Source organism: Octopus bimaculoides, chromosome 8 (genome assembly GCF_046866305.1).
Source record: "Octopus bimaculoides isolate indiv1 chromosome 8, ASM4686630v1, whole genome shotgun sequence".
Taxonomy (NCBI): Eukaryota; Metazoa; Mollusca; class Cephalopoda; order Octopoda; family Octopodidae; genus Octopus; species Octopus bimaculoides.
In genome coordinates, this window is record NC_142935.1 from 77,314,109 (window position 1) to 77,336,561 (window position 22,453).

Sequence of the window (22,453 nt, forward strand, 5' to 3'; positions counted from 1 at the left end):
AGTTCTCGAGTTTTAGGGATTCACACAGACAGACAGACAGACACACACACATTCTCATTTTTATATATATAGATATATATAAAATATCCTAACACAGTGTGTATAAACACACACACACACGCACACATATATAAATATCCCCACAGTGTGTGTGTGTGTGTGTGACTTGTAGGCAAGGCACAGATATGGTTGTGCAATTATAAAGATTGTTTCTCAACCATATGGTTTCTGGTTCAGTCCTACTGCAAAGCACCTGGGCAAGCATCCTCTACTATAGACTTGAGTGGATATGATAGACAGAAACTAAAAGAAGCCCTTTGCATACATACATATATGTAAATGTGAGTATACATGTATGTGTCCTTATTTTAACATCGCATGGTAGTTGTAAATGCACATTACTGTCATAAAAGCCGTTTATTTGCAATCATCCATGAAAACATGCCTGGCATTGGAAGAAAATTACCTTGCTCATAAACAAGTAAGGGTTCATGACAGGAAATCTACCTCTTTCATTTAACCCATGCAAGCGGACATTAAAATGATGGTACACAAACACACATACACAGGCACACTATCTTATAAACACTGTACTTTTAAAAAAAGCCGATCAGAGAAACATCCACTATCCTATATACACTGTCAAATGTTTTCAGATCTGCTGCAGATGTTCAATTAGAAACTTCAGTTATTATTCAGACAACAGTTGAGCTACTTCATGTAATGCCAACAATAAGGTGGACCACAAAAGGAAGACTAATGACCATCAGACTTCAAACAGGTTTGTGATGGCAGGCAGTGACATTGAAGGTTAATTTGTAGGAGGTCACCTAAGCAACAGAAGATATATCGCACGCCTGTTCTAGAGAACATTTAGATTTGTCTCTACATGTGTATCTGGTGTAGGAGTGAGTCGTCTATTGCTTATTGATATACAACTTAACATAAGGAGGACAAGAAAATGTAACTTTTATTGTGTCTGTTAAAGGTTTTATTGTATCTATGGTTTACATCTGCTCGACATTGAATTATTGTAACATGGGTTATCTCTCTTGTCTTCTTTACAAGTGTCTCTTGTTTAAACGTTATCTACTCAAAAAAAATCAACTGACAAATGGTTTTGTTTTCAGTTTGATAAATGGCGGAATAAATTATTATTTCAACCAGGAAACCCTGGGTAGTTATTTGCTGATTTTAGTTTAATATATATATATATATATATATATATATATATATATATATATATATATATATATATATATATATATATAATTATAGTATGTTCTGTTAAGATGTAGTAGAGTACAATATAATGCTTGTCCACCTTCAAATTTCGCCCTGTGCTATCCAGGCGTCTGGGCATCTGTCGTGTATGAATGGATAATTGAAAAATTTTGGAGTCAACAAGAAGGAATATGGTTGGACACATACACCCACACACATACATATATATATTATGTATGTGTGTGTGTATGTGCATGTACCTGAGCATTAGTATGTAAATGGAATAGGCTAATTCTTAAAGGTAAGCTAAGGACAAACACATGTGAAACCAACAATGAAGAACAAATCAACAGCACAAAGAAATCAAATGTCAATCCTTTTAAAACAACAACCACTTTAACAGTAGCAGAATCACCATCCCACTACATCTACACATTCAAAGCAGTATGTCAATGATCCTTCAACAACAACACACCTTGATAAATTCAGTGACAACTACTAAATTCAGGCCACAACAAACAGAGAGGATGTTCTTGAAATCAAGGATTTTAAACTTACGGAGACAATATTTACATATCGCCTGAGGAAACACAACTAGATCTCATAATGCAGGGAAACAGTGGTAAAATCAAGTAACTGCATGCCTGAAGAACTACATTGTGTGGAAACATTTGTAGTGATAGAAAATAAATGTCCAACCATACTCCTCCTAGTTGACTCCAAATTTTTTCAATATATATATATATATATATATATATATATATATATATATATATATAATGTCTGATGACATAACATAATAGGTACATATAACTAGTGCTTAGGTCAACTTCATATCAAAATGAGAATTGGCTACAAGCAATGTATTGATCAAGTTGGTGCATGTATAATAAAGTAAATGGATAGATAGGCAAATAACTGATATTGGTTCAGATTATGACAGTTATATATTAATACAACACATAGGGAGAAATTAATGCTTTAAGGAGTTTAAATCACAAGAGATCAGTAAAAGTTCAATTCAGGAATGTTCATAATGGTTGTGATATATGCCGGGATACACTTTAGAATAACTATAAGGTAAGTTTGTAGCAGTGATATTACATAGTAATTTAAAGTAGGTCATCACAGGTAAATCTTTAAAACTAAAAGAAAAGGAAGGTGTGCAGATTATCCCTTTATATACATATATATATATGTATATAAAGTAAAAAGTAAAAGAGTCAAAAGGAACAGTAAGTACGGTTAGGCAGCTTTTTAATTGCTACAAATGTTTCGATACCTACAGATCCTCGTATATACAGGATTTGAAGTTAAGTTTAAATTAAATTATGTAACGATTTACCTGTATAAGAAGATCTATATGTATCTCCTCAGGCGATACTCAGTTGCTGTCTCCGTAAGTAAATCTAGATTTCCATGCTACAACATTGATTGATTCTTCTTTGAAACTAACAAATGCTGACGGTTTCAATTTGCTTGGTATGAGTGTGTTATCACGTTCGACATGAGCTGCGATGTGCACGTTGTCTGTTTATTTATTCAGTTTCAACATGTTATTCTGCACATGCCAAACTGTACCATTACGCAAAATACATTCATCCATTAGCCCATACTTATACAATCACTTACACACCGATATACCATGCATCACTGAGTGTTTCCATACACACACACATACACTCACACGCAGACATGTACACACATGCATATATATAAAATATATGTACATAGGTGCAGGAGTGGCTGTGTGGTAAGAAGCTTGCTTACCAACCACATGGTTCTGGGTCCAGTCCCACTGCATGGCACTTTGGGCAAGTGTCTTCTACTATAGCCTCAGGCCGACCAAAGCCTTGTGAGTGGATTTGGTAGACGGAAACTGAAAGAAGCCCGTTGTCTATATATATATATATATATATTCATTAGAAATGCAGAGACGCCTATAATAGGACATCTACTCGCTAGAAATAGCAGCAAAAATACTATTTTTGCTGCTATTTCTAGCGAGTAGATGTCCTATTATAGGCGTCTCTGCATTTCTAATGAATAATACATAGTCTATTGACTGTTTTTACTCTCGCTAGACCACTGGTGGTAAATAAAATTTCTAAAATTTTCTTTGCCACCCTATAATTTATTAATATTATATATATATATATATATATATATATATATATATATATAGAGAGAGAGAGAGAGAGAGAGAGAGAGATGTGTGTGTGTGTGTGTGTGTGTGTGTGTCTGTGTTAATCCCCCAACATCCATTGACAACCGATGCTGGTGTGTTTATGTCCCCGTAACTTAGCGGTTCGGCAAAACAGAACAATAGAATAAGTACTAGGCTTACAAAGAATAAGTCCCGGAGTCGATTTCTTTGACTAAAGGCGGTGCTCCAGCATGGTCACTGTCTAATAACTGAAGAGTAAAAGAGTATATATTCAGATGCACACACGCATACATATACTCACCTACATATCAATAAACACATTCACATCTATACATAGACGTTTATACATTTATCTACTCATTTCCATGTACATAGTTATATCGTTGAATGCTCCATTCTAAATACACTCCTATACATACATGAAGGCGGTAAATAATAGGTTTAGCGAGATAGAATCATCATCATCATCGTCGTCGTTTAACGTCCGCTTTCCATGCAAGTATGGGTTGGACGATTTGACTGAGGACTGGTGAAACCAGATGGCTACACCAGGCTCCAATCTGATTTGGCAGAGTTTCTACAGCTGGATGCCCTTCCTAATGCCAACCACTCAGAGAGTGTAGAGGGTGCTTTTACGTGCCACCGGCACGAAGGCCAGTCAGGCGGTACTGGCAACGGCCACGTTCAAAATAGTGTATTTTATGTGCCACGATCTCGCTCGAAAGTCCTTACACATACCATGGGCACAAGTGCCAGAAAGACGATGCTGGGCACAGGTGCCATCACAATTTCACTTTCACTTGCCCCAATAAGTCTTCGCAAGCTGAGTTTCGTGTCCAATGAAGGAGACGATGTTGGCATGGGTGCCAGTCGTTGAATTTAACTCAATTTTGATTTCACTTGCCTCAACAGGTCTTCGCAAGTGGAGTTTAGTGTCCAATGAAGGAAGGTATGCCTAAGTCGACTGGCTGAGGCCTTAGATTTAGGTCTCACTTGGTTTGCTGGGTCTTCTCACGCACAGCATTTGGCAGAGTTTCTACAGCTGGATGCCCTTCCTAAATGCCAACCACTCAGAGAGTGTAGTGGGTGCTTTTACGTGCCATCGGCACGAAGGTCAGTCAGGCGGTACTGGCAACGGCCATGCTCGAAATGGTGTATTTTATGTGCCACCCGCACAAGAGCCAGTCTAGGGGCACTGGCAACGATCTCGCTCGAAAGTCCTTACACATGCCGCGGGCACAAGTGCCAGAAAGGCGACGCTGGGCACAGGTGCCATCATGGTTTCGATTTCGCTTGCCCCAATAAGTCTTCGCAAGCTGAGTTTTGTGTCCCAATGAAGGAGACAACGTTGGCATGGGTGCCGGTCGTCGAATTTAACTCGATTTCGATTTCACTTGCCTCAACAGGTCTTCGCAAGTGGAGTTTAATATCCAATTTAACTCGATTGCGATTTCACTTGCCTCAACAAGTCTTCGCAAGTGGAGTTTAGTGTCCAATTTAACTCGATTTCGATTTCACTTGCCTCAACAGGTCTTTGCAAGTGGAGTTTGGTGTCCAATGAAGGAAGGTACGCATAAGTGGACTGGCTGAGGCCTTAGATTTAGGTCTCAATTATAATTTATACACTGTTCCATCTGGAAAATGCATATTTGGCACGGTGGTTACATCTTGGAATTTTCTCATGTTTATTCACTAGATTTTCATTACTCAGTAGAATACTCAGTGCTTCCTCAAGGCAAAGGTCATATTTGCCGGATAGTGAAGTACATGGATGTGCGTTTTTTTTATTTTTCACCATTCTCTTTGGTATGTATGGAAACTCTCAGTGATCTATGGTATATTGGTGTGTAAGTGATTGTATAAGTATGAGCTAATGGATGAATGTATTTTGCATAATGGTACAGTTTGGCATGTGCAGAATAACATGTTGAAACTGAATAAATAAACAGACAACGTGTACATTGCAGCTCATGTCGAACGTGATAACACACTCATACCAAGCAAATTGAAACCGTCAGCATTTGTAAGTTTCAAAGAAGAAGCCATGAATGTTGTAGCATGAAAATCTAAATTTACTTACGGAGACAGCAACTGAGTATCGCTGAGGAGATACATATAGATCTTCTTATACAGGTAAATCGTTACATAATTTAATTTAAACTTAACTTTACATCCTGTATATACAAGGATCTCTATGTATCGAAGCATTTGTAGCGATTAAAAAATTGCCTAACCATACTTACTCTTCCTTTTCACTCTTTTACTTTTTACTTTCACACACGAGGAACACCTAAGACTAGAATTGGTAGCATACCATAAGAAGACTACCGGGTATTTTGGAATTCTAAGGGTGAACGAGCTCTATTTGTACTTTTTTACGTTTTTAGCAGAACACACCTCAACTATATACTCTTTTACTTGTTTCAGTCATTTGACTGCGGCCATGCTGGAGCACCACCTTTAGTCAAGCAAAACGACCCCAGGACTTATTCTTTGGATGCCTAGTACTTATTCTATCGGTCTTTTGTGCCGAACCGCTAAGTTACGAGGACCTAAACACACCACCATCAGTTGTCAAGCGATGTTGGGGGGACACAGACACACAAACATATACACACACATACATATATATGTACATATATACGACGGGCTTCTTTCAGTTTCCATCTACCAAATCCACTCACAAGGCTTTGGTCAGCCTGAAGCTATAGCAGAAGACACTTGCCCAAGGTGCCACGCAGTGGGAATGAACTCGGAACCATGTGGTTGGTTGGTAAGCAAGCTACTTACCACACAGCCACTCCTGCGCCTATATATATATATATATATATATATATATATTGTTTTTGTATTTGGTTTGCAAGATTCTTTATGTGAATTCGTGTGTTGAAGCATATTTTAATGTCTGGGGAGAGTCATTGTTTTAACCCTTTCGTTATTTTGAGATGCTCTGTGTTTCTTTCATTTAATTTTAAATATAACAAAGAATTTAGTAAAATAACTTAGTTATCATTAAGCTAGTGCTAGTAACAAATTGTGACAAAGGTTTGGTGGAAGATTTTAATTCAAAACTTATAAAAACAAAACATTTGTACTACAGAGCCAGAGGTGGTTTCAGCCAGGTTGGTATCGAAAGGGTTAACACCTTATTAAACAAACTCACTTCTTATTTATTCTAAAATTTTCGTTGCTTCTTGCAACCTCTTCAATAGTCATTGATTCTGTTTGTTATTGGAGTTGCATCCTTTTTGTTTGTTTGTGTATATATGTGTGCATCAGTTTATACATACACTGGTAGATTTGTTAGTAGGCTGTTATGCAGACATGCACACACACAAATATATATATATAAATTAAAAACGTTAAAATAAAAATAGAACCCAAAGGATTCCGCGGTACACGTGCTTCAAGCTTTATAGTCGTTGCATCATTATATTGGTATATAATTGATGCAACGATTATATACCAATATAATGATGCAACGACTATAAAGCTTGAAACACGTGTACCGCAGAATCCTTTGTGTTCTGCTTTTTATTTTTACGTTTGTAATTTATTCTTTCACCCCAGCCACGATCTGGCATATGCAGGTGCTTACAATTATCAAGTATTACCTCTAACTTTTACTTTACCTACGTGATTCACCTTGTCCTTCTGATTGGTTTATATATATATGTATATATATATATATACTTATATATATATATATAGGTATATAGATATGTAAGTAAACAGATAGATATGTAGATAGATAGATACATAGGTAAAAGACAGACAAGCACACACTAGATAAAATGTGGACATCAAGTCGACCCGGTGTGCCTCCATGTTGGTCTTTGTCATGCTGGTAAAGTATGGAGGACAGTTTTTTTTGTCGTCATATTGTCTCAAATGTTCATTTAGTCTCCCCAATGTATATCATGTTCTTGTCTTTACAAGCACCGTCTATGCACCTTCATACATAATATCCCTACATAACAGATGCATGTTTATAGTCACGCAAACCCATACATATAGACACACTCAAAAATGCACATACATCATCATTATCATCACTTAACATCCGCTTCCCATGCTGTCATGGATTGGCCTGGTACAGCCTCCTGGCTTGCCAGTCCTCAGTCAAACCGTCTGAGGACTGGCAAGCCAGGAGGTTGTACCAGGCCACAATCTGATCTGGCAAGTTTTCTACAGCTGGATGCCCTTCCAAACATGAACACACAAACACATGAATATGCAGAATACATACATACAAAGGTACACACATGTATACATATATACATACATACATATGTATATACACATGCACACACATGCGCACAAACAAAAAGAACACAGCTCCAATAATGGACAGAGTCAACGACTATTGAAGAAGATGCAAGAAGCAACAGAAATTTTAGAAAAAATAAATATGTAAATGAGTGGAAATCGAACTGGTGTGTGTGTTAATTAGTAAGGTATTAAAACAGAATGACTTCCCAAACACAATAAAATATATATATATATATAATTTACAGTTCCGTGATGGTAACATTGACAAAAAAGTACTCCATCTGGTGAAAGATAAATATCATTTAACACGTCTGGTGTCCTAGCACAATCTTCAGACATTACCTACAATATATATATATATATATATATATATATATATATATATATATATATATAGATATGCAGGGCAGGGAATCGTCAATTAGTAATAAAATTAATAATTAACAATTTTGCAGTTCTTTGGCTGCTATTTCTGAATTCTCAGTATGTTGGAGAAGCAGGTTACTGTCAATCCCTATATATTTATGATTTTATATATATATATATATATATATATATATATCATCAACTTCATGATCATCATCATTTAATGTCTGCTTTGACTGAGAACTGGCAAGCTGGGAGGCTGCACTAGGCTCCACTCTGGTTTCTACAGTTGGATGCCATTCCTAACACCAACCACTCCTAGAGTAGCGGGTGCTTTTTACATGCCACCAGAATGGGAGCCAGTCAGGCGACACTGTATTGGCCATGCTCAAATGGTGCTTTTTACATACCACCAGCACGGGTGCCAGTCAGGTGACACTGGCAACAGCCACACTCAAATGGTGCTTTTCACATGCCACCAGCATCGCCCACACTAAAATGGTGTTTTTCACATGCCACCAGCATTTAAACAGGCTAGTTATGTGAGACTAGCATTGGCTACAAATACAATCTCACATGGCTTGCTGGGTCTTCTCTAGCATGGCATGTCTCCAAAGGTCTCAATCGCTTGTCATTGCGTCTGTGAGGCCTAACATTCGAAGATCATGCTTCACCACTTCATCCCATGTCTTTCTGGTTCAACCTTTTCCACAGGTTCCCTCCACTGTTAGAATGTGACACTTCTTCACACAACTGTTCTCAACCATACACATCACATGACCATACCAGCACAGTCGTCTCTCTTGCACACCACATCTGATGCTTCTTATGTCCAACCTTTCTCTCAGGGAATTTACACTGTCATGTATGCACACTGACATTATACATCCAGCAAACTATACTTGTTTCATTTCTTGCAAGCCTACATATGTCCTCAGCAGTCACAGCCCATGTTTTACTGCCATCTAGCATGGCTGTTTGCACACAGGCATCATACAGTCTACCTTTCACTCTGAGCGAGAGGCCCTTTGTTACCAGCAGAGGTACGCGGTCTCTGAACTTTGCCCAGCCTATTCTTATTCTAGCAGCTATGCTCCCAGAACATCCACCTTCACTACTGACTTGATCATCTAGGTAACGGAAGCTATCAACTACTTCTAGTTTTAAATAATTATATTATTCAAAACAGTTTGATTCAGATTCCATGCTACTTCAAGTTTTGCTGTATCCTCAAGCTTGTGGAATATCCAAGTGAATGTAGAGGTAAAGGAAGTTCAAAATGACTACCAGGAGATGGCTTGCAATTGGTAAAGGAAGGTCATGTGATGCCACAGTGGATGGTATTGCTTGATAAACGATAACAGTTACATGAGAAAAAAGAGTTTCTTTGACCGCATGGTTGGACAGGAAATTAGTGGTCACAGTGCGTCTGGGTATGGGATCAGTGGGGATGAACTTGTGTGCGTGCATGCATGTACATGTGTGTGTGTATAAGTTTGTGTGTACGTGTATGTATGCATGTGTATATATATATGTACATGTGCACGTATGTGTGTGTAAATTTGTGTGGATGTGCATATACAAGTGGATTTGCATGTGAGCTGGCATGGCTAGTGTGGTGCTTATGTGTAGTGTGTGTGTGTGTGTGTGTGCATATATATATATGTATGTGCGTGTGTGCATATATATATGTGTGTGTGTGTATATATATAGTTACACACAGACACACATATACATGTATGTACACGATGATGATGTACAGATATGCATAAATGTATACGTGTGTGTGTATGCATGTATGAGTTTGTGTGTGTGAGTATATATGTATACTCGAATACATATGCATATATAAGGGGCATAGATCTGCAGCTGTACTGGCATGGGTGGTGTGGTGTTTATGTGTGCAGGCATTGCTTGGAGATGTATGGGTGTGTATGAGGGTGGACATGTAGGCAGATGTGCATGTGGATGCTTGTGTATTAGTTCATATGTGATTGCTTATGTATGAGCACTCCATATGTGAAGGCAGAATTAAGGGCTTGGTGGGTGTACAAGGCCATTGGGGTCAAACTACACAGACACTGGGGGTTGGTGTTTGGCAACCTTGCTCCTGGAAGTTGGTGATGGTATCCTGATGCTAAGGTGGTATGTCTGGGTTGTCAGCAACCAGTGGTTTGAAGTTCAACAGAAAGGCATACTTCTGGTGACAATAGAACAGTTTGTATTTCTTGTCAATGGATACTGCAGGTTATTAGATGTGTAGTCTTTCATCGAGGCAGAGTTGGCAATTACAGGCAGCTGGTGAATAAGGTGGCATTCTGTCAATGATGGCCCATTTGATGCTGGGCATTTTATTTTGGAGGTCATGGAGTCTCCAGAGGAAGCAGGACAGAAAAGTGGAATGCACACACACACACATCAGATATGTATCAACACTGAATGCTTAGAATCCGGGATATTATGGACTCTCAAGTTAAATGGTAGTCAATAAGTTTGGAAACACAGGAATTACAAACCCACTTCACCATGATACAGAATCATATTATACTTAATTGGAAGCCTCAGCTTGTTCAAGAGCTTCCTTGCTTTCATCAAGCAGTTCTCTTTGGACTTGGTTGTCAGAATTTGTCCCTTGTGCCTCTTGTATGAGTGATAGCAAAGGTCCTCATTCATGACCAGCTTCATGGTGGGGACTCCAACACTCATCTCTCACACCAAAATCTGGATTCCTTGCTTGAATCTTTCATCACTTTGTCCCAGAGTTGTTCGCTGAATTCCAGTGTGCAGATACAGTCCGAAAGCCTGCTGTCCTTTCTTGTTGACCACAGCTTTGTAGTCTGTTGTAACTGTCCATATCACATTTTACAGCCTTTACAGTAGTCACAGAGCATTGAGCAGCAGTCATAATGTCAGCATTTTGATACTTGGCACAAATCATAATACAAGTAACTTGTAACTTTTTCTCAATTACAACTGTAATCTTTATGCTCTTCAATGCTGTTGACTGTTCAGCAACACATCAAGCTGTTCCTGGAAAAAAAGGAGACATAAAAAAAAATCGAATTTAGCCTGAACACCTTGTATATCATTGGCATTTTACGCTTTTCTATGACTGCATGAGATGAACAATCCTTCTCCAGAGCAGAATCTTGCCACTCGTTGCAGTTTCCTGCCATTTTCTTTAGTGGGGCTAGCATCCTAAGATCAGCCTTCATTACTTCTTCCTCATCTACAGGCCCCTTCCACTTGGATTAACTGTCTTCATCTTCTATATACACCACACATTTTCATCTTGCACCTTACACATTGTTTTCAACTCATCTGTATGCTATCATCGCACACATTAACATTTTCTACTCCAGGCACAAGGCCTGAAATTTGGGGGGAGGAGCAGTTGATTAGATCAACCCCAGTATGCAACTGGTACTTTATTTATCGACCCCGAAAGGATGAAAGGCAAAGATGACCGTAGTAGAATTTAAACTCAGAACGTTAAGACATGAAATACCACTAAGCATTTCTGCCAGCTCACCACCTTGCACACTAATATTACATATCCAGCAGGGCATGCTTGCCTCATTTCTACCCAGCTTTTACCCATTCATTGCTACCCTGCAATATCACACATTATACAAAAGATCACACAAATTGCTTTGCCCTTGATGAAAGTATTTCTTGTGAACAATGGTCACTACATGTATTCCACTAGTTTCAATTGATTTTATTATACCCACCTCCACCTAAGTGACAGAAGCTACCACTACTAGCAATTTATGTTAGCATTTAATAGAATTAAAGTGTACTCTTACAGCTAACTACCTCTGTACATCTGTCTAAAGTATGTTTTCATTTGTAGTCTCTGTCAGCTCATTGCACTGGGTATACCATGTACAATTCCTACCTAGTTTTTTTCTCCTTATGCATATATACATTTTACGATTTAAGCTCACATAATTATTCAGGTACTACAGTGTGGTGTTTATCTAAACATACTTAGACACATACACACACTATATAAACGTGTGTGCATGTATGAAGAAAAGAGAACTCAATATACGTTGGCATGCTTATATGAAGGTTAAAACTTTGTTATATTGAATAAACGATATTGTAAATTTTATTTTTGTACTTAGAAATAAAATAAGGTATTGTATTTTCCTTCAGATTATAATGAACATTTATGTAGCTTATTTACCTACACATACACACGCGCGCGCACACAATATCTGATGCAACAACACTGAACGACAGAAAACAAGTATTCGCGCTACCCGCTAGAAACAGCAGCCAAATCCTTTCAACTCACTCACACTCAACTGTCTCAGAATCAAAAAGAACATTGAGATTCTTTCGATTCGCCAGAACATTTTTTTTAAATGATTTTATCGAGAGGAAGACTGCGTCTACGGCCTGCGCAGATACTCTATAAAATCGCGGAGAGTGATACGAGGGATATTTAGCCTGCTATGTGAGGCAGATGAAATCAACGTCAAGTAGTTCGCGTTACCGGCATCAGTTTAAAATGTCTATTATATGCTCTGATAGTGGGAGTGACTTTAATTTCTGCACAAATACTCTAAGGTATAAAAAAAATTAATACCGTTAAAAGATAACGATCATTACTGAAGTAATCGATGATGCCGGTTGAGCAGATTGTTTAGTCAAATGACAGAAATACTGAAAAGATGTAAGCATAAAAGAGGAGGAATAAAGGAATGTTTGTCGGGTAGGAAACAGCTTTTTTTAAAGGGTGTGAATATTAACAGACACAAACATTTTATAGAGGTGTGCGTGAGTATTACGATATATACCCATGAGATAATATATTTAAACATAAAGGAAGCCTTAGAAATAGAGGTAAAACCCTAGTTTTTGATAAAAAAGATATATCCCATGTAAACACGAAATGAATTAATATTTACCACAATATATAGAAAAAATGCATTTAAGTGTCAATGATATTTTATCATTATTTTTTTCCTTTTTCTTGGTATTTGTGTATTTTAATCTGAGAAACTTCTGAAAAACCAACGAACTTGTTAGATATTAGCATAATGTTTTTTTATGGTAAAAATGAGTAATTTCTCAACTGCATAGTGAGTAAAGAGATCACGAAGAGGACAATCCAGCAGATCGTGAAGAAGCTATAGGTAATATCTTATGATCAGTTTTTTTTTTGTTTTTTCTTTTAGTCGAGTTTCATTAATTTCAAATCATGTGCCATTTTCCCCTGAGCCTCTTTCAGTTGACCTAGATATCTTCTCCCACACCCCACCCGAATTTCTGATCTTTCTGATGTCTAAGGATGGATATCGACGTGTATGAGTCTGTTTTCTGGAGAACTGAAACGGCAAATTTACATTATCTTGTCTTACTCATTTTCCCTCATGCTCAAAGAGAAAGGGCGATTATTTTCTAAAATAGTGATCAGATTAAGTTATAATGCTTTTAATGCATTGAGGGAAGGCCTTTTGCTTGGCTGATATAGTTTTCATAAAGTAGTGAACATCTCTAAAAAATATATATTTTGTCCCAAAGTCAAAAACATCTCATTTTGCTGCATACAGACCTTTTTTTTTTTTTTTTTTTTAAGTTCTCTAGAAATACCTTTCAGAGTGAGTAGATTACAATTTTATCAGAATTTAATATGGGGAAAAAAAAAAAAAAAAAATTTGGTGGACTTGTACACATACTTATCACAATTTTTTTCTAAATTTCAAGTTGTATTTTGTAGATATGTGATGTGTCAGAATGCATGTGTACGAGACAACCATTTTTCTTTTTTCGTAATTAATTCCGATAAAATCGTAATTTACACACTCTAAAAGGTATTTGTAGAAAACTTCATTAAAATATGAGCCGTCTTTCTGAAAGTTATGAGGAAACAAAACCGACACGTGTAAATTTTCCGAAACTCCTCACCCCACCCCCGGAAAAATCTTTCACTACAAATTCTGATATAATTGCAATCTACATCATTTGAAGTGTATCTATGCTTAATATAAAGATCACTCGGGAACAAAAAATTGGCGCTAACGACCCTGGGGTGTGGGGAGATGACTTTTGGAAAATTCACAAGATCCGATTTTTCCGTCATAACTTTCGGTAAAATGGATATATTAACCGATTTTTTTACGGTTATGTTTTTTTTTTTCTGTTATGATCAGATTCCGAAAAAACAATGTTCAAAATTTCAATTACTTTGTCATACTGCGGGAAATTACTCTGAAAGAAATCTTTGCAGAAAGGTGAGTAGATTGATTATATTATGTTATCGCAGTTTTGTGAGATTTGGCTGTTATTTCTAGCATTTGGATAGCTTGCTTGAAGGTCTGGGGGTATATATTTATTTATTTATGGGTTTCAGCCAAGTGGCTGCGGCCATGCTGGAGCATCGCCGTGGTATATATATATTTTTTTCCTTGAAAAATTGAAACTTTACAAACAATTTTTTTTCAGAATCGTAATCTTCGGTATTTTTTTATGTATTTCGCAAAAAAAAAAAAAAATTCTGTATTCTCCGATTCTGAACGTGGGATTCTGTAAAAAAAAAAAAAATCAATATATATCCATTTTACCGAAAGTTATGACAGAAAAATCAGATCTTGTGAATTTCCGAAAGTCCTCTCCCCACCCACCCGCAGGGTCGTTAGCGCAATTTTTTTTCGTATTCGTTTTCTACATAGTTAACACCCAGCAGGCTGGGGGGGGGGGCATGGGTGAAAATCTTTATATTAACCACCGGCACTTGTATAAGTATGGCGTTAATGCGTTAACTGAACTATTACTCGATGTCTTTTTGTGTGTGGATATATATTCTGGTTGTTCATGAATATGAATTCTACATAACAGAATACATACATACATATATATATATATATATATATATATATATATATATATACAGACAGAGAGTGGTGGGGGTTAGTAACCGGGGCAAAATAAATAATCTCTGATTTCTCGTTATTTTCTCCTTGCGTGTTTGAAATCATAACATTGCAAGTAGTGTATCATCATTTTGTACTGTTTCATCATCATAAGGAGTGAAAATTCGTCAACATAGTTGTTGCTGTTGAAATTGAGAGTCTGAAACATAGTCAGGTGGCAGGTCCTCTTTTTTTTCAAGAAATTTTTCTTCAACTTTGACCCGATTGTAATTGAGGTTGCTAATAAATTATCTGGATAATTTTTGGTGTTTAACAATCAATATTCTTTTCTCTGTTGGATTCCAAATCAATTTTTCCCCACACTAATGTCTAATTTGATCATTTTCAAATTTTAAAAATATGTCTAAAATGGGGTAAAATGAGTAATATCTAATTTCAATAATTTCTCTTTAACTGCATGGTCACTAAATAGATCATGAAGAGGACACTCCAGCAGATCGTGAAGAAGCGATATATAATATCTTATGTTGAGTCTTTTTTCTTTAGTCGAGTTTCGCTAATTTCATATCATGTGCCATTTTCCCCTGGGCCTCTTTCATTTGACCTAGATATTTAATTTTTTTTGCATTTCTCTTCTTTCTGATGTCTAGGAAAAGATACTGTTGTGAGTCTGTTTTCTAGAGAATTGAAGCGGCAAATTTACCTTGTATTAGCTTACTTTGCTCCAACCAAATTTGTCTTGTATATGCTCAAAGAGAACGGCGATAATTTTCTGAAAAAGTTATCAGATTGTTATTATGCTTTTAATGTATTTAAAGAAAATCATTTGCTTAGCTGATATAGATTTTGTAAGGTAGTGGATATTTGTAAAAAAAAAAAAAAAAAAAATTGTCTCAAAGTCAAGAATGCAGTAAAAAACACCTCATTTTGCCCCACCCATGTGTGTGTGTGTATATATATATATATATATAGATAGATAGAGAGAGAGAGAGAGAAGGAAATAGAATTCTAATAAAAGGTAATTGATTGTGTTTATATATATTGTAGCTAATAGGGAACATGAATATATAATATTCGTATACATTGAAATGAGTATATATTTGCGTCTAGTGGGTCGCTCCTTGTTGGTCATGGAAGAAACTGTAGACATGATAACTGTGTTATTAATTGCTATGAGGGAGAAAACAAGGTGAAAATGATTACCGTAAGCAGTGCCGTGTAGATCATATTGGTGCATCCTGTAGACAGCGAACTCATGTGCTGCCCGAGCTGGAATCACAGGCGACATGAGGATCAACAGAGGTACAAAACATATAAAAGTCATCGGAAAATTGTTCCGAAACATTTCAAAAACTTCCCCTGCTTCGTCGAACATATTTCTTATATGTAAATATCCACTGAAGTTTACTGAAAGTTATTTTTTAAAATAAAACAATTGAAAAAAAACTTTGTTTTTTTGAAGTCGGTAAAGAATTAGTTTTTAGGAAGAGAAACAGTTTAAAGGACAGGTCGAACAGCCAGTAACTTCCTTCGCAATAATAAAAAACAACGGTTATATAACTTGTTTAGAATACATTTTAGTTTTTGGGTAGAGAAATATTTGTAAATGACGAATAGAACACTGTTGAACTGGACTTCAAATAAGACGACATGAAGCAACAACAGCAGACAGTCAACCGGTGGAGGATATCCTTCTCACATGGAACTGAATTGGAAACGAGGCTTTCAGGGGAGAATTTATGTTACATCTTTTTATTCGAAGATGTTTCAGCGATTTTAAAACTAATATTAAGCATAAACTATATTTTAGAGAATTTGAAATAATTTATTTTAAAATATTCTATACCATTTTCTATGAAGTATACGCAAAAATCCATATTTTGAAATAATTAACTAACACTTATTATTTATGAAAATAATTGCTCCCACATTGACTTCACCAACGTAAGGTCACAGCTAATAGTGCAAAGGTTTTAACAAATAATACCATTGTTCATGTGTGAATAATATTGTGTTTATCCTGTCAGCTCTCTGATATATGATACTAGCCCATAATATTACTGAAACATTGATAATATATATTTCTAGGGGAAAATTAATCGTGGGTGTCGGGAGAAGCTAAATTACATTTGAAGGGTGCCACAGTTAAAAAACAGTTATCTAGTGTTGAATGTTATTAGGTAAGTGTGGCAGCTGCAATAATAATTGTAGTGGTAAATTGAGAAATTTGATAACCGATATAAAACATTTATAATACAAATATATTTATTCAGTAGAAAGAGAACGCATTTTACAAAAGTAAACAGTAAGAGAACGGCTAAAAATGGAATAACAATCTGGGATTCCCGCAAAACATCAACCCAGGAGATACACTACAGTACTTCTCTAAAAAGTTTTGGGACAACATAAATACGGAATTATTGCGGTTGATTGAGAAGTTGAGGTATTGGATGAGCCAAACACAAGGATTGATAAAATCGTTCTACTGCCTGTCAGTAATATGTTACCCTCTCAGAGGAATTGAACGCTGCAAAACAATAAAATATTCAACAATTCAGCCAAACAGAAAAGATCCATGAATTATACCGCAGCTCACTTGTACTTATATCTGCTAAGGGTAAAGTGACGAAGTCATAGATATAAATCGTAACCAGGGGGACCACTAACTATTTGATTGGTTGGCCATAGTTCTATCACCTCAGTTTTGTACTTTTATGACATGGGTGTGTGTTTAGGAAATTCCCTTTGCAACCACGTGGCCTCGGGTTCAGCCCTACTGTACAGCTCTTTGGACAGGTGCTATAACCCCAGAAAAGCCAAAGATTTTGTGAATGGATTCGGTTGATGGGAACTAAAAGAAGACTGTTGTATATACGTACGTATGCGTGTGCGTGCGTTTGTCTGCATTTGCATTTCTCCAAAAGTCGTTAATGTACAAGCGTTTATTAATTTTGGTCCTTGGAAGCTATGTGGAATAAGAGATACGTGAAAACAGATAAGTGTTAGAAAAAGGAAGGACATGGCTGTAAAATAATGCCCAGTAATATATTTGTCTAATCTATGCTACCATGGAAAAATGATCGTAAAAACGAACAAATTCTATTTTAAATAGATATTGCAAGAACAATCAATCTGGGATTCTGTTTTCCAAATAGTGAAGAATTTCATTGCAAATAAGTTGATATTTACAAGATGTGTTTCTAAAAATACTGAAATAAAATTAAAAATATCTCGAACATACAAAACATAACCAGCATTTGAAGTTATACCCTATAACAGATATTGTGATATTAATCCAACTCAGTTCTCTATTTTTAATTCAAATATATTGTACTTTCTGGACAAATTCCAGCCATACTGGATTAATGATGCCATTTGGTCTTGTATCAGGATGTGGGACTGTGACCTTTAGATGTTTGGTTATTCAGAGAGTAAAAGAAAAACTTGCAAATGATCTGAAATATGCACAAGGGTTCAGTAAGTAGGGATGGTTGTGTAGTAAATCACTTCTAATGATTCTGTGATTAAACTATTAAGGTGACTTATCCCTTCTTTCACTGATGCCGTCATTTCATCTTCAAGAATGTCATCAATGTCAAAACTCATGGTTTCCATCATCCTATCCACCTTTAAGATTGTTTGTAGTACTGCTGGCATTATCTTTGGCACTATGTAGTTTGGGGCTCAATTTCACTGTATGACACATTGGGTAAGTATCTTCAGACATAGCCTTGGGTCAAACAAAGATTGTATTTGGAATTTGTAGAAACGTTTGAAGCCTGTTAGAAGTGTTTATGTTTTTAGATTGGTAGGCTGAACACATCACCCAGTTTGACACCATCACTTGGCAAGTTTTCAAACCGGAGACCTGATCTGAAAATAACTTTCTTCAGTTTCAGAGGCCCTTGAAAGGTTCATGAACATGACTTTTACTGTACAGCTCCTTGGGCAGGTGCTATAACCCCAGACCAGCCAAAGATTTTGTGAATGGATTCAGTTGCACTTTCTCCTTACCTTCTAGATGGTTTTCCGTGTGATATGGAGATTAACCTGGCTAGGAACAGGGTTCTGTCCCCTTCCTGTATGTGATGCATGCTATGTAATTCCTACAGGTCCTTGTCACCCAAGCTGCACACAGCAGCAATCTCTCTCTCTCTCTCTCTCTCTCTAAATTCTCCAACACCTTTAGCCATGTCTTCCTTTCTCACTCTATATACAATGTCTACCTTGTTTTTCTCTGGGAGTACCAAACTTGCTCTCAGTTGTAAGTCAACTCATCAATCTGCTCCCTTAGAACCCTCAAACAATGCCCAATGAGCATTTTTATCTTCAGTTCATTCTCTTTTCCATTATCATAGATTGGACACCCACAAAACTGTAGCTGAATAAGTCTTGACTTTAATGTTTCACAAACTAAACATCATAGCTAAATTGAAACACTTGAGCAATGCTTCTAGTTCATCTATATTGATATGCATAGCATTGCTTGCCCTTGTTAGCCAAGTTGTATCATCCACCTTGACACACTTATCTCCAAAACAACATCCATCACTATGTTGCTTGCATCATGTCATATCATCTTTCTCCTGCTTCTAGCATGTACCAACTACACCCCTCAGGATCCTATCTGTACCCCCTCTACAATACCTTATAACATATTGATCATGCCCCAACCTACTCTAATCTATTATAGTTGCATATATGAAGCACTAAAGTATTGTCCAGTTAAGTTTCTGTTTACTAACCTCATCATTCACCTACAGGATCATGTTCTCTCTCAACAAGATAAATTCTGGATGCCCTTCCTAATGCCAACCACTCAGAGAGTGTAGTGGGTGCTTTTTACGTGCAACCGGCATGAAGGCCAGTCAGGCGGTACTGGCAACGGCCACGCTCAAAATGGTGTATTTTATGTGCCACCTGCACAAGAGCCAGTCCAGGGGCACTGGCAACGATCTCGCTCGAAAGTCTTTACACATGCCGCGGGCACAAGTGCCAGAAAGGCGACGCTGGGCACAGGTGCCATCACAATTTTGCTTTCGCTTGCGCCAATAAGTCTTCGCAAGCTGAGTTTCATGTCCAATGAGGGAGACGACGTTGGCATGAGTGCCAGATGTCAAATTTAACTCGATTTCGATTTCACTTGCTTCAACAGGTCTTCGCAAGTGGAGTTTAGTGTCCAATGAAGGAAGGCATGCATAAGTGGACTGGCTGAGGCCTTAGATTTAGGTCTCACTCGGCTTGCCGGGTCTTCTCACGCACAGCATATTTCCAGTTGGCAGAGTTTCTACAGCTGGATGCCCTTCTTAACGCCGACCACTCAGAGAGTGTAGTGGGTGCTTTTACGTGGCTTCACGATTTCGCTTTCCCCAATAAATCTTCGCAAGCTGAGTTTCATGTCCAATGAAGGAGATGACGTTGGCATGGGTGCCGGTCGTCGAATTTAACTCGATTTCGATTTCACTTGCCTCAATAGGTCTTCGCAAGTGGAGTTTAGTGTCCGATGAAGGAAGGTACGAATAAGTGGACTGGCTGAGGCCTTAGATTTAGGTCTCACTTGGCTTGCCGGGTCTTCATACGCACAGCATTTGCAGAGTTTCTACAGCTGGATACCCTTCCTAACGCCAACAACTCAGAGAGTGTAGTGGGTGCTGGCAGTACTGGCAACGGCCATGCTCAAAATGGTGTATTTTATGTGCCACCCGCACAAGAGCCAGTCTAGGGGCACTGGCAACGATTTCGCTCGAAAGTCCTTACACATGCCACGGGCACAAGTGCCAGAAAGGCAACGCTGGGCACAGGTGCCATCACGATTTCGGGGTGCCAGTCATCGAATTTAACTCGATTTCGATTTCACTCGCCTCAACAGGTCTTCGCAAGTGGAGTTTAGTGTCCAATGAAGGAAGGCATGCATAAGTGGGCTGGTTGAGGCCTTAAATTTAGGTCTCACTTGGCTTGCCGAGTCTTCTCGCGCACAGCATATTTCCAAAGGTCTCGGTCAGAAGTCATTGCCTCGGTGAGGCCTAATGTTCGAAGGCCGTGCCTCACTACCTCATCCCAGGTCTTCTGGGCCTACCTCTTCCACAGGTTCCCTCAATTGCTAGGGTGTGGCACTTTTTCACACAGCTATCCTCATCCATTCTCGCTACATGATCATACCAGCGCAATCGTCTCTCTTGCACACCACAACTGATGCTTCGTAAGTTCAAATTTTCTTTCAAGGTACTGATACTCTGTCTAGTATACACACTGACATTACTCATCCATCGTTTCTAGCGATCCTACGCATGTCCTCAGCAGTCACAGCCCATGTTTCACTGCCATGAAGCATGGCTGTTCGTACACATGTGTCATACAGTCTGCCTTTTACTCTGAGTGAGAGGCCCCTTGTCACCAGCAGAGGTAAGAGCTCTCTGAACTTTGCCCAGGCTATTCTTATTCTAGCAGCTACACTTTCAGCGCACCCTCCCCCACTACTAACTTGGTCACCTAGATAGCGGAAGCTATCAACTACGTCTAGTCTTTCTCCCTGGAATGTGGCAGAAGTTGTTTTCTGCACATTTACAGTGTTTATAGCTCCTGAACATCTGCTACATACAAAAACTAACTTCCTAGTTAACCTTCCTTTGATATTGCACCTCTTATGTGTCCATAGCTTGCACTGGGAGCATCTTATAGAATTTCTACCCACGCCTTTTCTACAGATCGAGCAGGGCCATCTACCTGAAGGGGTTTGTGTGTTGTCTACCTTCCTATTTATTAGGACTTTGGTTTTTGCCAGGTTGACTCTAAGGCCCTTCAATTCTCGTCCTTGCTTCCACACCTGAAACTTCTCCTGTAGTTCTGATAGTGACTCAGCAATTAGTGCAAGGTCATCAGCATAGAGGAGCTGCCAGGGGCATCCTGTTATTGCCAGGAAGACTATGATAAATAGGAGGGGGCTGAGGACAGAGCCTTGGTAACCCCTACCTCTACCCGGAATTCTTCACTGTACTCGTTGCCAACCCTCACCTTACTGATAGCATCTCTGTACATGGCTCGCACAGCTCTCACTAACCATTCTTCTATCTCTAGTTTCCTCATTGACCACCAGATAAGGGATTGGGGGACCCTGTCAAAGGCTTTCTCCATGTCAACGAAAGCCAGGTACAGAGGTTTATCCTTGGCTAGGTATTTCTTCTGCAGCTGTCTTACCAGAAATATAGCATCAGTAGTGCTTTTCCCAGGCATGAACCCAAACTGCATCGCATCTAAACTGACCCGCTCCCTGAGTAGTTGGGCTATGACCCTCTCCGTGACTTTCATTACCTGATCTAACAACTTGATACCCCTGTAATCATGTAAATAATAATAATAATGGTATTTTTTATATAAGCTTAAAGTTTATGGCATTCACCGTGCAATGACTAAGGAAAATAGTGTAATAACGAGGCATATAAGCACTCGACAGAAAAAAGAAGGCTTTCCTATCCATGTGTGAAGGTAACACACACAGTCATGTTAACAAAGGGATGTGGATTCGCGTCCCACGCAGATG

At 38.0% G+C, this 22,453-nt stretch overlaps 1 protein-coding gene across 3 annotated transcripts in view; it reads right to left on the reverse strand.

Moving 5' to 3' along the window:
• LOC106872579 (BOS complex subunit ncln) overlaps window positions 1–17,952 on the reverse strand; it is a 58,350-nt gene extending 40,398 nt beyond the window's left edge. The window contains exons 1-2 of one of the 3 annotated variants that reach the window (XM_089356699.1): window positions 16,120–16,634; window positions 15,620–15,688 (exon numbers count right to left, since the gene is read on the reverse strand). Coding sequence is in view for 2 of the 3 variants with exons in the window: in XM_089356696.1 (XP_089212822.1) it covers window positions 16,120–16,291 (172 nt within the window). In the remaining variant the exon portion in view is untranslated. Of the gene's footprint in view, window positions 1–15,619; window positions 15,689–16,119; window positions 16,635–17,795 lie in introns of those variants that run through there. The other 2 variants (XM_089356697.1, XM_089356696.1) reach the window with 2 other exon arrangements.
• Window positions 17,953–22,453: the final 4,501 nt, after the last annotated feature.